General features: G+C 34.3%; 1 protein-coding gene across 5 annotated transcripts in view; it reads left to right on the plus strand.

Annotated features, from left to right (window-relative positions):
- Window positions 1–13,834, plus strand: part of LOC149298130 (teneurin-1-like) — a 203,459-nt gene that overhangs the window by 69,789 nt on the left and 119,836 nt on the right. For 3 of the 5 annotated variants that reach the window (XM_089487772.1, XM_089487774.1, XM_089487773.1), the window contains exon 5: window positions 1,892–2,130. In XM_089487772.1, coding sequence (XP_089343898.1) covers window positions 1,892–2,130 — 239 coding nt within the window. Of the gene's footprint in view, window positions 1–1,889; window positions 2,131–13,834 lie in introns of all 5 variants that reach the window. The other 2 variants (XM_089487775.1, XM_089487776.1) reach the window with 1 other exon arrangement.

The following is a 13,834-nucleotide window of genomic DNA, read 5'->3' on the forward strand; positions in this document are numbered from 1 at the left end:
AAACCCATTTTCTTAACATGTGTAGTGCTTACTTATAGTACCTTGAGTGAAATGCAAGTAATAATACATTCCAGCTTCTTTTCTTCAAACCTCTCAATTCTTCTTTTAATGCTAAAAATCTGTAGTGCTCACACATGCCATTTTAAATATGCTGGTCATTTGTATCTTCTTGTTTTCCTTCAATGATTTGAATGATGTTTGCTTGTACCTTTAAGTCCTCCACTACTACTGCAGTTTAAACCTTAAATCACTGCATCAATAAATAATTATTTTATATTTTTATTTTTTTTATTAATATGAAAATATAAACCTTAAAACAAAAACAAATTATTGTATATTTCAGTGGGATTTTTTCAATTTTTATTCATTTTTTTTAAATTCTATTATTATTATTATTATTTTGTTGCGTGAAGTTTGAGGTGTGGGATTAATGAAATCCTTTATCATCCTAACAATATAGACCTGCAAAATATTCTTTTTTTTGTAGTACTTGATAGTGAGATAAAGATTTTATGATTATTGTAATCTTACTCAGACGATATTGGTATCCATGGGGAAATAAATGTAGGCCGTCAAAGTAATGACCATGTTGTCAAGGCAGATTTTATGCTAGATGTTAGTATAAACTATTTTTTAGGAGTGATTGTACCTTTTCTTTTTTTCACCAGTTTGGGAATGTAACGTTCATAAAGATAAAAATAATACAGTCATTTGGGTATTACAGCATGCGGTTTAACATTTATTACTATACGGTTCTTCTCAAAAAAAAATACTTAAACTGCATTTATGATTTAAATGCTGTAGGCTTTTTAATAGCTTGTATATAAAAAAAACACATTTTGAACATAAAATATCAAAAGCACAGAGGATCATAAATATTGTTACTCTCAATGTATTTTAGATCATGTTAGTTCTTTTAAGGGATGATACCTTATTAGAGAACTTTCTGTGATTTTTTTAATGTATTTTCTTTTTAGAAAATGTCATTAAAAATTTTGGTATTCACGTTATTTTTCTATAACTTGACTAATTGTTTTTAAATAAGTATTCATAAAATGTGGGTTTTCGGCTCCTAGTTTTATAGAACACATCTTACAAACATTTAAATGTACAATATACTGATTTATGGTATTTCTTGAAAATTACAGTTTGACAGTTTTGTCATAAACTAACATTCCAATATGGTATTAAAGACAGAAAAGCAAAAACAATGTGCACCTTTCACCTGTTTACTAAAAAGGCATCATGAGACATTGGAACGTTAGCTGAATAATTTTTAGTGGCCATAAAGACCTATGTACATGTAGACATGACATGACTAGGTGAAGAAACAGTCAGATGAAGGCAGGCCACGGCATTACAGGAGACAAATAGGGTCCAAAAAAATCACAAAGATCCTTAACAAGGATACTGAGAATAACTGTAATTATTCCATCATCGTAATCATATATTATTATATTAAGTACCTGCCTCTGTCTCTCTATTTTTGTTAAGAATATCAGCTAGAGTCACTTAATTATTTGCCATGTACTAGCAATTTTATCTCATTCTACCAATTTGAGATTCTGCTAAACAATGATAGAGCAGTTTTGGCAAGATTTAGATTTAAAAGGCACAGAGTTACCCCAGCCCATTCCTTTTCACCCTTAAAATTTTACTCTAAAAATCTTCACACTCATTTGCTTGGTTTTGTTACACTTAGGAATTAAAACCACTCATAAGAGGTATGAAGTAAGTAATCATACAAGTCATACAAATATGAAAAAACACTGTTTCTTGGTTCTAAAAATCGTTTCTCAGTTCTGAAATGCATATTAATCTGTTAGGGTGAGTATTAGCTCAAATATCTAACACTTTATTTTTTCTGTATTTGTTATTTTCTGTTTCAGAGATCCCTGGTAGCCCACGGAACCAGTTTACCTTCAGGCCCCTTCCTCCTCCACCACCTCCACCACATGCTTGCACCTGTAGCCGTCAAACTTCCCAGACACTGGATACTCTCCAGAGGAGCTCAATGACATTGCGCAGTCAGCCAAGTCCAGCTGCTTCGAATCCTCCCTCTAGTACTCAAGATTCAGTGCACCTGCATAACAGCTGGGTTCTTAACAGCAACATCCCACTGGAGACCAGGTACGGTCCAAGTATATTCGAAACCGCTCTTTAGATTGAGAAATAATAGTCTGTGCTTTTATTTCATTTCAAGTAATCATGACATATACATATTTCCTACTTTTTATGCAATGTTTAGAATGAAATTATAAGTGTTTCAGAAAATAACTATTAGTTAGGCAGTCACGTATAGTACAAATCTCTTTTTTGGCCAGGTAAGTGTTTCCCCTGCATCAGTTATGGTGAGCTAAACCAGCATAAAGAGTCCAAAACAGTAGCTTGTCAAAAGAGGTGCCAAGAAGTAAAAGGGGAACAATTAATGACACTGCTTTTGTGTGCTGTGTTTTTATGCAAAGAGAACATACCCTTGCTAATAGGAATTACTCTGTATTTTAACTCAGAAACATAGTTAAATGGTGGGTTTTGTCTAATTATATGTATGTAACAATATGCATGTAGATAATGCACAGTCAATAATCTAAGAATGTCTGTTGCTCTGGTTCTGATACTTTCATTCCTAATCTCTTTAACCTATGCAACACACATGAGAGATGTGATAGAGACATATAAGTAATTAAATGGATTTAACGAGGTACAGAAGATAAGTTTGTTTCAAAGTAAGAGAAATCTTAGCACAAAAAGTCATAATCTAAAACTAGAGCATCAGGTTTAGTTGTAATCTAAGGAAGTTTTAATTTACCAAGAGGTTGGTAGATAATGGAAGTCAGCGGCTAATACATTGAGGGAATTTAAACATGCATGGGATTGGCATAACACTATCCTGAATCTAGGACAAGACCAAGGATTGATTAAGGTTTGACCAAGGATTGACTACAGGCTTAAGATTTGAGTCTTCTGGAAAAAAGGCCGAATGTTTCTTATCTGTAGTCATATTTTATCTTTGCATGTGTTGATGTGGGTAAGAACTTTCTCTCCCTTCATGCTCAGATGTTTATCAGGCTTGAATCAGACCTAAGGCATGTGCTTTTATTGGACATGCTGAACAATTTCAGAGTTCAAGTACATTACAAGATCATTTCATAAGACCCCTATTCTGAGTCTGAGGTGCCATCCAGTCACGTTTTTTCAGAAGACTTCAGCTGTGTTCCCAGCCACAGTGCCCTTGAGACTTTTCAAGCCGTGTGTTACCTACAGCCTGTAGCATAGACAGGCTGTTTAGGGGGCAGAAGTGGCAAGGGCAGAGATAGCACATGCAGGATGTTTAAGGGCAGAGACAGGACAGACAGGCTGGGGACAAAGATGACACAGACAAGCTGCTTGAGAGCACTGACAAGCTGTTTAGGGGCAAAAGGTGGTATTGTGGAACATGTTGCTTGTGAAGCTGAGGCACCGTGTAGCAATTTTTCGCCAGAGGCCCTGTGGTTTCTGTTTTTTCTGGCACATAAGCTTGACCAGGCTATAAAATATATGGTACTGATGTCCAAATATTTCTAGAATTGCTTTTCATTCCCAGTCCAGCCCTGCTCAGGAATGATAGATAGTTTTACTGTTATGGACTGTCTGATCTACCTAGTCCATCTGTATTGTAAGAGACTTATTATCAATTATTAGACCAGTGCCATACACACTCTTTTTTTTCTTTCTCTGCTTTTATAGGTGTATGATAAAAATGAAAATGTTAGATTTATTAGTAATCTTTTTCATTAATTAATCTTTGGGTTCCAATTCCAACTCCAATATTACTGGGAGTGTGGCTTTTTTTTTGTTTGTTTTTACTTAATATTTTAGCATCCATAACATATGACCCAAAGTACTTATTTAAGTATAATCACATGAATAATGCTTGTGTAATCTTTGAAAAAAGTTTTATGGGATGTTTTCATTCATCAGTAGCTAAAGTAACAGCTTTGGAAAGGAGTAATTTATTATTTGCTTGGAATAATGCATAACCTGTGATGCGTTCTAAAGAAACAAATAGAAGCCTTTCCACTGTCAAATTAAGCATTCCTGTTACTTATCTCAATAGGGAATGTAAATGCATTTTCAAAGCCTTGCCATCCTTTGCATTTTAAACAGTTTAAAACCGATCTGTAAAATTGAACCGGTAGACAAACATACTTCAATGTCTTATAACAAAATCTGATTTGAAGTATAGTTTTGTGTGATAATTATTTTGTGTTGGTCAATTATCATTTGCTAAGGTCTTTTGGGGACCAGGAGTATGGAAGAATACATCAGGTGCAGAAGAAATATTACAATAATTGCATTCGGACTAGGGATTGTAATGTGTGTGAGCAGGGTGCAGATGGTGTATTTGAGGAGATATACAGTATTTATTTGTGCAGCATAGTGTGCATAAGGCAGATTTATACTGTATAATTGCATCATCAGTGTCCTGTTTGTACTATGTGTTGTTTGACTACCTCCTTTGCCATGATCTTGTACCCTACCAATGGAATCCAACCACAAAACAAAGGATCGAGACAAAGCAAATGCATCTACAATGGAACCATAGCTTTATATATATAGTTAGAGAAACAATAGAACATTCATTTGCTATGGCCAAGGTATAATGTATGTTTATATGTCCCTGCCTTATTTTGTATACTTATGGAATCTACCTAATATTTGCTAAGTAGATTTTATTTCATTATTTTGAGGGTTGTTAACAGAAAAGAAGATTTTAACATAGGAGATTTTTATAGAGTAGAATAGTTAATGATCTCTGCTTTTAGTTCAAACATACCTTATGTAAACCTTAGAGGTCAGCAGATTCAATGCAATTTGCACTAAACAATTTTGGGCAGGAAATAGTCCAATGTAGGGAAATGTATAGAAACCTATACATATTATATGCAATATTCATTAAGTATATAATAAAATCTTTACATGTGTTATACATAATGTATTTATTTACATATTCCCTTTTTGTTATTTCCTTCTGTCTTAAATATATTTATTTTATCCAATACAACCTCCAGCCCTTTTCTTTATTTACTTCTATGAACTCTGCTTTCTGGAACATAATTCTGACATCATACGGTGTTAACAATAGTTGAAAATCTACTAACTAAAGACTGAGCCATCAGTTGAGTGAAGGGGTTAACTTTACTGAGTTCACAACCTGTACATACATGCACACTTATACAAAACTGAACAAGCAACTTATATATTCACTCAAACTTGAATTACCTTTGGCTTTATACAAGTGTTTGCTAGTTAAGCTTGACCTGTAACTCTTAAAATTTCTAGTCCACACCCAATGACCCTGGCTAATGTAACAATACCTTAGACATGCAGATGTGCATTCCATTGTCCAATACCGCACTTTACACCCTTTTTCCTTTTTTAATAAAAAACTGTCTAATAGATGTCTAATAAACTTAAAAAAACACTGAACTGCTTGATCACCTGGCTGTTAATACAATGATTTGTTGGTGCTCTTGGAAATACATTTGTAAATTGTGGTTAATTTGTTTCTTTGTATTGTTTACTTTTCATTATTTCAATAATTTTCATTGTTTTACTTACGTTAGAATTGTATCCCTTTGCATCAGGTCTACAATGAGGATTCAAGGGTATCAGCTGACCACATTGGAACCAGGAAAAAGGTAATAAAACCCTTAATGCATTTTATTTTCTTCAAAACACTGTGGACATTAAATACAATGGGTATCTCTGACCTTCTAGTCTCCAATCTAGGGAAGCGGAGAACATGGAACAACATGTCCTTGAATAATTGTTTATCTGTTAATTTAATTTAGTAATAATTAAATGATTTGGTGGCATACACAAAACTCTTGTAAGAGTCCCATAATATATAAGTTTGAATAGTACAGAAATAATCCAAAGGTTAGCACAATTGGTTGCAAACATTCTGGTAATTCATTTGTTAGACTTGCAAATAAGAAATTGTGGAGCATTGATCCAAAGTATTACATTAGGAAGCCATCATATTATATTTACATTTAACTTATCCTACATTCTTTAAGAAGTCTTACTGAAATATATTATGCATAGTCAACATGACCTGTCTAATAGAAGTATTTTACCAGGTTTTGTCCTTCATAATACAAAGCAAAGTGGATGGGTTGAAATATTCAGTGAATAAACTTTCCATAAAATGTTTAGTATGTGTCACTAGTGTTACTAGAAAGAAATTATATATTTTTTATCAATATATAATATATAAATTGTCTGATCACTATATTTAAAAGAGAGAATTCAAACCCAATGATACATTTTCTTAACAAACCTGGCAATGATTCGTCTTAGTCTCTTTAACAACTGCTGTCTATTTTGTTAGGTACTATTTTTCTATGACTATGCCTCATTAGAAGGTCAGTAAGAAACCCCTGGTCTGAACTTGGACTGAAAATTTTGTCAATGACCAGTTTCACCTTTATAACCTTGGCAATTACAGCTTTCACAACATATGTAGAGGTGAACAAGACTTACTAGGATGATCCCACTGATACTAGTATAGGAATATTACCTTATTTTGAATGGCTGGAAGTTATGACTATCCTTAAGCCAGACACTTAAACAATTGGTATAAAGGACACATTTTATTTGTTTGTAATATTTGAATTTTGTTCGGCTTAACAGGTGTATAGGGTAATATTGTTGTCAAGGAAAAGTTAAGAAATAACTCAAGGGAATCATTGTGGCACTATTAAGCACTCCTGGAAAAATACAGAAATCACTAGTTTCACTACAAATAATTAGATTGGAGTACCTTGCAAGTACATTTTGATTATGAAGGTTTCTGTGTTAATACAGGCACAGACATGTACCACCAAACAAATATTTTTAAGTGTCAGCTAGCTACAGCCATGACCGTGGATACCCCCACAATTGGTTTTGCTTTTCTTAGATTCTGAGCTATATTTACCTAGAGATAGTCTGTCAAACACAATGTTAGTCTTCTATGGAATGACCCAGCTTCAACTAAAGACTCACTTTTCTAAAACCATATTTTGCTATTTTCTAGTCAAAGCTGTTTTGCTGTTAGTTAGATAAAATTGTTTTTACAAAAGAGATTTAGAGATAATTAAAAGTCTTTCGTATCAAATGAGTGGATACAAAACAAATTAAATTATATTTTATTAAACTTGCTAATGTATAAGAACTTTGTATGTCCAGCAGTTAACATCCTCGGTGATGGCTATAACATAAATGTTCCCATGGGCCTTCTTATTCCTTATATTAGAAACACATGAATGGCTCGTAGTCTCATAACTTAGCTAGTCAATGCTTGTCTGTCCAGGGATGCAACATTGAAGTTTTCCTGAACAATACACCAAAGGCCAAGAAAGTTTTCAGGTTTTACAACAAATGGAATTATCAGTAGACTAGATGTGCCAAATAGTCGACAAAGCCCTCAATTGTAGGTTTCAAACCCTACTACAAACACTTAACAAATGAAGAGTACCTCAACTTCTTGCACCATAGAGAAAATGGCCGTACATATTTCCTGAGTTATAGACATTGTCAAATATTATGACTGCTTTGCAGTTCATTTGATTTTATGAGTGAATGCCTCTTTAATTTTTCACTCCATAATCATAGATCTGGATTTTCTTTAAAGATAAATGAATCACCTGGTAAGAACAGCGCAGCAGTCTCCAATTTTCATCCTCATGGCAAAGAGTCAATTCTCATTAGTGTACAATCTCAAACTCCAGGAATCATTTCCATCTCAGTTAAATAATAAGCCTGCATGGTGAATTAAAATATGTTTAAGAAGATAAGCCACAATTTCAAATAACTTGAGAAATTTCATTTTAGCTAAATATTATTAGCTTTTTGTTTAAAATATAGATAGGGAATGAAGAATGAAATTATAATTGTAATGGCACACACATTTCATATTAATAATTACTGGCAATAACAGGCATACTTAAAATGCCAGTTGGAGCCTCTTGACTAAGAAACAATATACTTTTCATAACCTTGTCAACTTTTGTTAAATAGACATTCTTTTGAGTGTATATCTCTCTGGAGAGGGGCAGAATGTAACACTTTTCACCCCAGTATACCTCACCAGGAAAAAGTTTCCACCAGCAAATATGTCACATATATCATATGACAGCTTGTAATATCGTGCTTAACGTGACATTTCAGGAAATGATGTGTGCTGAGATGTGGGAGAAAAGTGCCTTCAAAACTTCTTTAAATACAGTTTTGAAATCGTTTCGGAAAAGTTGTGCCTATGAGTTTGAGATTGTGGGCCTTATTGTTTTTCAGTCTGCAAACATGTACCCTATTTTATTGTTTTAACATACTCTCAACAGTTTAAGTGTCCAAACTGGGACACCTGTGTTGGGTGGTGTGGCAAGAGGCAGAAAGAGTGAGTGCTGAAAGAGGGCCTGGACGGAGGCACTTCATGGTGTTCAGCTGCAAGTAAAGGTCTGTGTTGCGACAGCTCTTACCTGAATTGATTTAACAGCTCCCTGGACCAGTAAGAGAAAATCTCTTTAAATGGCATATCATCCCCTCTGTGTGCAAAAGTGGTACAGTGAAGCAGGTACACTTTGTGAGTATAGAAAACTTTGTATAGTCTAGAGAAAATAAAACCTTAAATTACCTTTGTAAGGTACAAAAGAAGACACATCTTTATCAATGAAGTTCAAGAAATTATATCATAACTCAAAAAGATGCCGCTAGTAATGACGCAGGATCCAAAGAATTGCATACTAGTATTGTATAGAGAAGATAAACCGTAGCAGGTCTGTCATTTTGATTATGTAGCTGCCATCACATAAAAAACCAACACAAAAACTTTTAAGAAGTATTTCGAGTTTCTATGACAACAGTCGATCAATGCCTGCATTTGTGCCACATGACAAATCATGTGTTCAATGCAAGGATTATGAATAAAGCAAAAATTTACATGAATAAAGAATAATGTTAATGCTGCATTTAGCTCCAAGAGTGATACTTTCAGAAGAGTAGGTGGAATAGAACATGGAGGGAGGGGCAGAACGTTTGGGTAAAGACTGTGAGGTTTGGTCAATGGATCCCTGTGGCTGGTGTCAAACAGCAGCCTTAGTCTCAGTCCTCCCTATAGCAATCAGGACTAGTCTGCTGAAGAGTTCTGAGAAAATACTGTTATATATTTGCTTATATAAATGAAGTGATATATTCATTTAAAATTGTTTCTGTGCATTGTTAGCAATAGATTTGCTCACCTTTCTAGCATTTACAGGGTTAAATTGGCAAAAGTAGCACTCCACAAAATATTACTAAATAGTAAGTATCATAAGGAAATAATGTAAATAGATAGATATACAATTGATCTGACTTGGAGACAAACAAATGTCAATTTCCCCTTCATTTAGGTTTTCAATCTTCTCCCAGTTGGCTTTAAATGTGCATATTATTGAAGATTGATCAAATCCATTTAAATATAAGTGCAGCATACTGTTCCCTTTTTTATAATATTTTCTATTTTTTGCTGGGTCAGAATATTGTAACTTGTCAGAAAAAAAGGTTTATAAATAAGAATACTATAACAAGTACTATAACAAGTGTGCAACTTATCGCACATTGCATGGGTGGTAAAGTACCTGCGTCACACTCTAGAAATACAATTTACAACCTTGCCTTTATTTGTTGCTTGTTACCCGTATCAGATTGCTGTGCATCTCCAGTTGTGGATGAACTCACATCTCCCTAAGATAGGGAAATATACCAAAACCAAAGGTCACCCACTTGTGACACATTTGCAAGTGTTTGTCTCCTAAGGACATTATCAAATAACATAACCCCCCCCACACAACATACAGATGGGCATTGGTTAGCCACAAGTATGTAAGTAAGTAGGGCATATTCAGGCAAGTTGGTATATTTGCGTTTAAAACAACCCATGCATGATAATTTCAAGAGACAATAATTGTTCATAGAAATTACAAGCAGTTATGGAGAGGGAATAAGAACAATGTTTACCTGTGAGTATATAAACGGCAAATATCTAATGTGCCTACAAATTTTACCACAGTTTTTTTTCTGATTTCAGTCCCCTGTAGATAACGTAAATCCCTGGCTTAAAGAACTTCACAAATTATGATATTAACACAAATGTCACTAAACAAATTAACAACAAAAGCAAACAGGGAAAAATGGGATAACAGGGAGCTTTTGTTTTATATAACACTGGATTCCTACGCAAAGTGTTCTTATCATAATTATAACCAATATATTTGTGCCCTCAGCAAGACCATTCCATTAGTCAATATAGTAAAAAGATTACTTTTCAAATTTTGCACAAAATGCTCTAACTAGACAAGTAACCTAGCTTTAAAACGTATAAGTCTCCTACGGTGATATAAAAGAGAATTTTCAAACTTGTAAGATGATTTACGTCCAAGTGAAATGAAGTGTGTTGTGATAATTCTAAACTTACACTATGGTATTTAAAGATCTACTCATTTTTATTTGTCACCTGAATAAAAAATAAAAGGACTTTCAGTTCATGTTGTTTGCAGGAGTAGGGACTGTTGAACATGTTTGTGTGTCGTGAGGGGAGGGGCTGCCTTTTGTCTGTGGTAGGGGATGCCGTATAATGTTAAAAGTAGGGGAAGAGGCTGCCAGATAGTGTTGTGTGCTAGGGAAAAGCTGCCAGATAGTGCTGTGTGCACAGGACAGGGAATGCCTGTATTGGTGGAAAGGGACTCTCAGTTTTTGTGTGAGAGAAAAAAAGACAGGAGAGAGACAGGAAGCAAGAAAATAAGAAGGAATGAGGGAGATTTATATATAGAAAGAAGGGTTAGCAATTTGTAAATAGAGAGAATAAAGTGAAGAAGAAAGCGAAAGAAACAAAACATAGTGAAGATTTATAGAAAGATTATTGAAGATTTACATATAAAGAGAACAAAGACAACAAGGAAGACAGTAAGTCAGAGAGGGAGACAGAAACAAAGAAAATAAGAAAGAAAGAGGGAGATTTACATTAAGAGAGAAAGGTTAGTAAAGATTTGTATATACAGAGAGGAATACAGAAAGAAAGAAAGGGAGACAGAAACAAAGAAATTAAGAAAGAAAAAGGGAGATTTATAATAAGAGAGAGAGAGGTTAATGAAGATTTGTATATAGAGAGAGAAGAAATTCAGAAACTTAGAAATAATTTATAGAGAGAAATGTAGAAAGATTTATACAGAGAGCAAAGAAAGACAGAATGAAAGAAAGAAAGAAAGAAAGAAAGAAAAATAAAAAAGAATAATGAAGATTTATAGAAAGGGAGAAGAAAGACAAAGGTAGACAGAACAAAATAAAATAAGATGAGGGTCTTGCTTTTAGAAAAAAAAAATACCCAATCTTGCAAGAAAAAAGAAGCATACATAGAAGGGTATTCAACTGCCTCTGAACAACAAGAGTGGAGAGAAAAATATCATTATAAAAAGGTTTAGTCAAGTGTAGATAGTACAAAAAGTCCTTTCAAGCACATATGCAGGCTGGCTCTGCTGCTTTAACAGCAAGACTGTTAGTGATGGAGGATATGAATCAACTACTTTCCTAATCTCCAAAGCTCCATGGACTAGATGCATTTAAACCTATTTAATTGAAAAGTGTTGTAGTGCCAGAGAAACATGTCATACCTCTTCATTACTGTTCCAAGATTTTTTAAGCAGAGCTATTGAAACACAAGTCATAACTCTTACCTTACAATATATATATATATATATATATATATATACATTTATATATTTATATATATATATATATATATATATTGTAAGGTAAGAGTTATATATATATATATATATATATGACCAAACCTTTTCATCCATGCACAAATGGCTATTTTAAGGATAACATGGTTTGTTATGTTGGATTAGTGTTTCATTGTAGGATTTCTTACTCTATTTTTGAAAAAGGAAAACATGTAAAAGCGTACACAAAAAAAGTTTAAATTTTTACATTGAAATCCCAATTATTAAAAAAAAAACACACACAAGTGCATTTTTTAGCATGTAATCATATCAAAATCCATATGTATTTAAATATTTAAAATATGAAAATATTCTCAGACAAAACAAGTTTAGTACTATGGATAAATTATCATATTTAGGGTATATGACTTGTTCCTTTACCTATGACCAACAGTTTTATTTTAAAACTCTAGTCAGTTAATAGAAAATGCTTAAGGGATTGATAAGATATATATTTGATTATCAAAGCAGCAGAGCACAGTAATTTTTAGACCAAAAAAAATAAGAAGAAGAACTTGGCCTCTTATTGCCGAGAATAAAAACAAACGCATTTCTTTGGAACCTTCTTATAGGCAGCTGCCTGAGGCCTGGCCTGTGGAATATATCTTGGCTCTTCTGTATGTTATCCACACTTTCTGGTTGCTATAGTTCTTAAAGTAATGTAATGTTTCTATAGGCAACACTGATTAAGAATTCTGCATGAAATAATCCATCAAGATCATCTTTTACAGTTACATGAAATAATATATATGGATCCATAATCACTTGCTGGTCAGCTGGACTTTCTGTGGTTGATTATTAAATATTTCCATTAGCCATATCTTTTGGGATAGTTTCAGATGAAATATAAGATGCCCGGTGATCTCACCACACACTGAGCCAGCAACACAATTTTCACCATCCAATTGTGTGACTAGGAATGCAGTGTATACATTTTGAACAACATTAGGAAATCATATCTCTTTGATCTGCACATGTAAAAGCCTGAATAGGGGCCTCTGCCCAAAACCATTTTAGTTCAAATACATTCCACTCATTACGGAAACATAAACTTTTAAACCTACCAACTCCTGATTAGAGAGGATACCTTTATAGGAAGGGCATAGGCAGGCCCAGACTGGCCATCTGGCACCCTGCTCGGCGGGCCACTGGCCATCGGTCCCACATACTAACCTGATCTGCCGCTGATAGGGTGTTGCAGTGTGCAGCCAGGTGCTAGATATGCCCGGCTGCGAGCTACGAGACCATAAAAAGTGCTAGGGCCGCCTTGTAATCACCAGTCTGGCCTTGGGCATACTAGACACAGGCAGGGTTCATATCTATTCAGAGCTCCAGTTATTATTGCACACTGCTCCAGGCCTACCTTTTCATAGGGGTGCCTAGGCCCTTGCCTACTGCAGTGAGCTATTTAGAGGAGCTACCTTGGTTTCCTACTATGCAGGAGGAGACATGTATGTTCCAGCTGTGACTGCTCAATGTAAAACAAAGTTATCACCCTCATGTATGTAGTCTACCTCCCTATCCCAGAGCATCAATGTTACTTCCTTTGCATTAGCTGTTCACGGTCACCAGAAACATTGCATAAGCATTAGAAGGAATCATTCTGTGAACTACCTATTAATGCCTGGGTATTGAAAATATCTTCAGCTGTACTAATGCAAAATATTTAAATACTGATATGTTTGATGGAAGAAATGAACAGAAGTAGGTATGAGAAATCTCCCTACAAAGCATGTAAAATCCAAGACTGATCCTCAATGTCTATTATATGTTTATTTCTTAATTGACAACCACGTCTTGGACCAACAATCTAAATGGTGAAATGTTTCCTGGATATTATTTGCATACCTTAAAAATGCTCTTTAGTTATGCACGGATTTCTTGGCTCTTAAAGCCAATCTTTTAGGATTCAGTCAGGCACGGCAGCTTATAATCAATATCCCGCATGTAAGACTTTCCCATTAAGAAAGAAAAATCCAATAAATTTGCTTTTTAAAGCTAGATGGTGGATTAAATGTACGTGTCACTTGGCATATCATTAACCTTACTAC

This window comes from Sceloporus occidentalis, unplaced genomic scaffold, assembly GCF_023333645.1.
Source record: "Sceloporus occidentalis isolate IW3139 unplaced genomic scaffold, rSceOcc1.0.p SCAF_34, whole genome shotgun sequence".
Taxonomy (NCBI): Eukaryota; Metazoa; Chordata; class Lepidosauria; order Squamata; family Phrynosomatidae; genus Sceloporus; species Sceloporus occidentalis.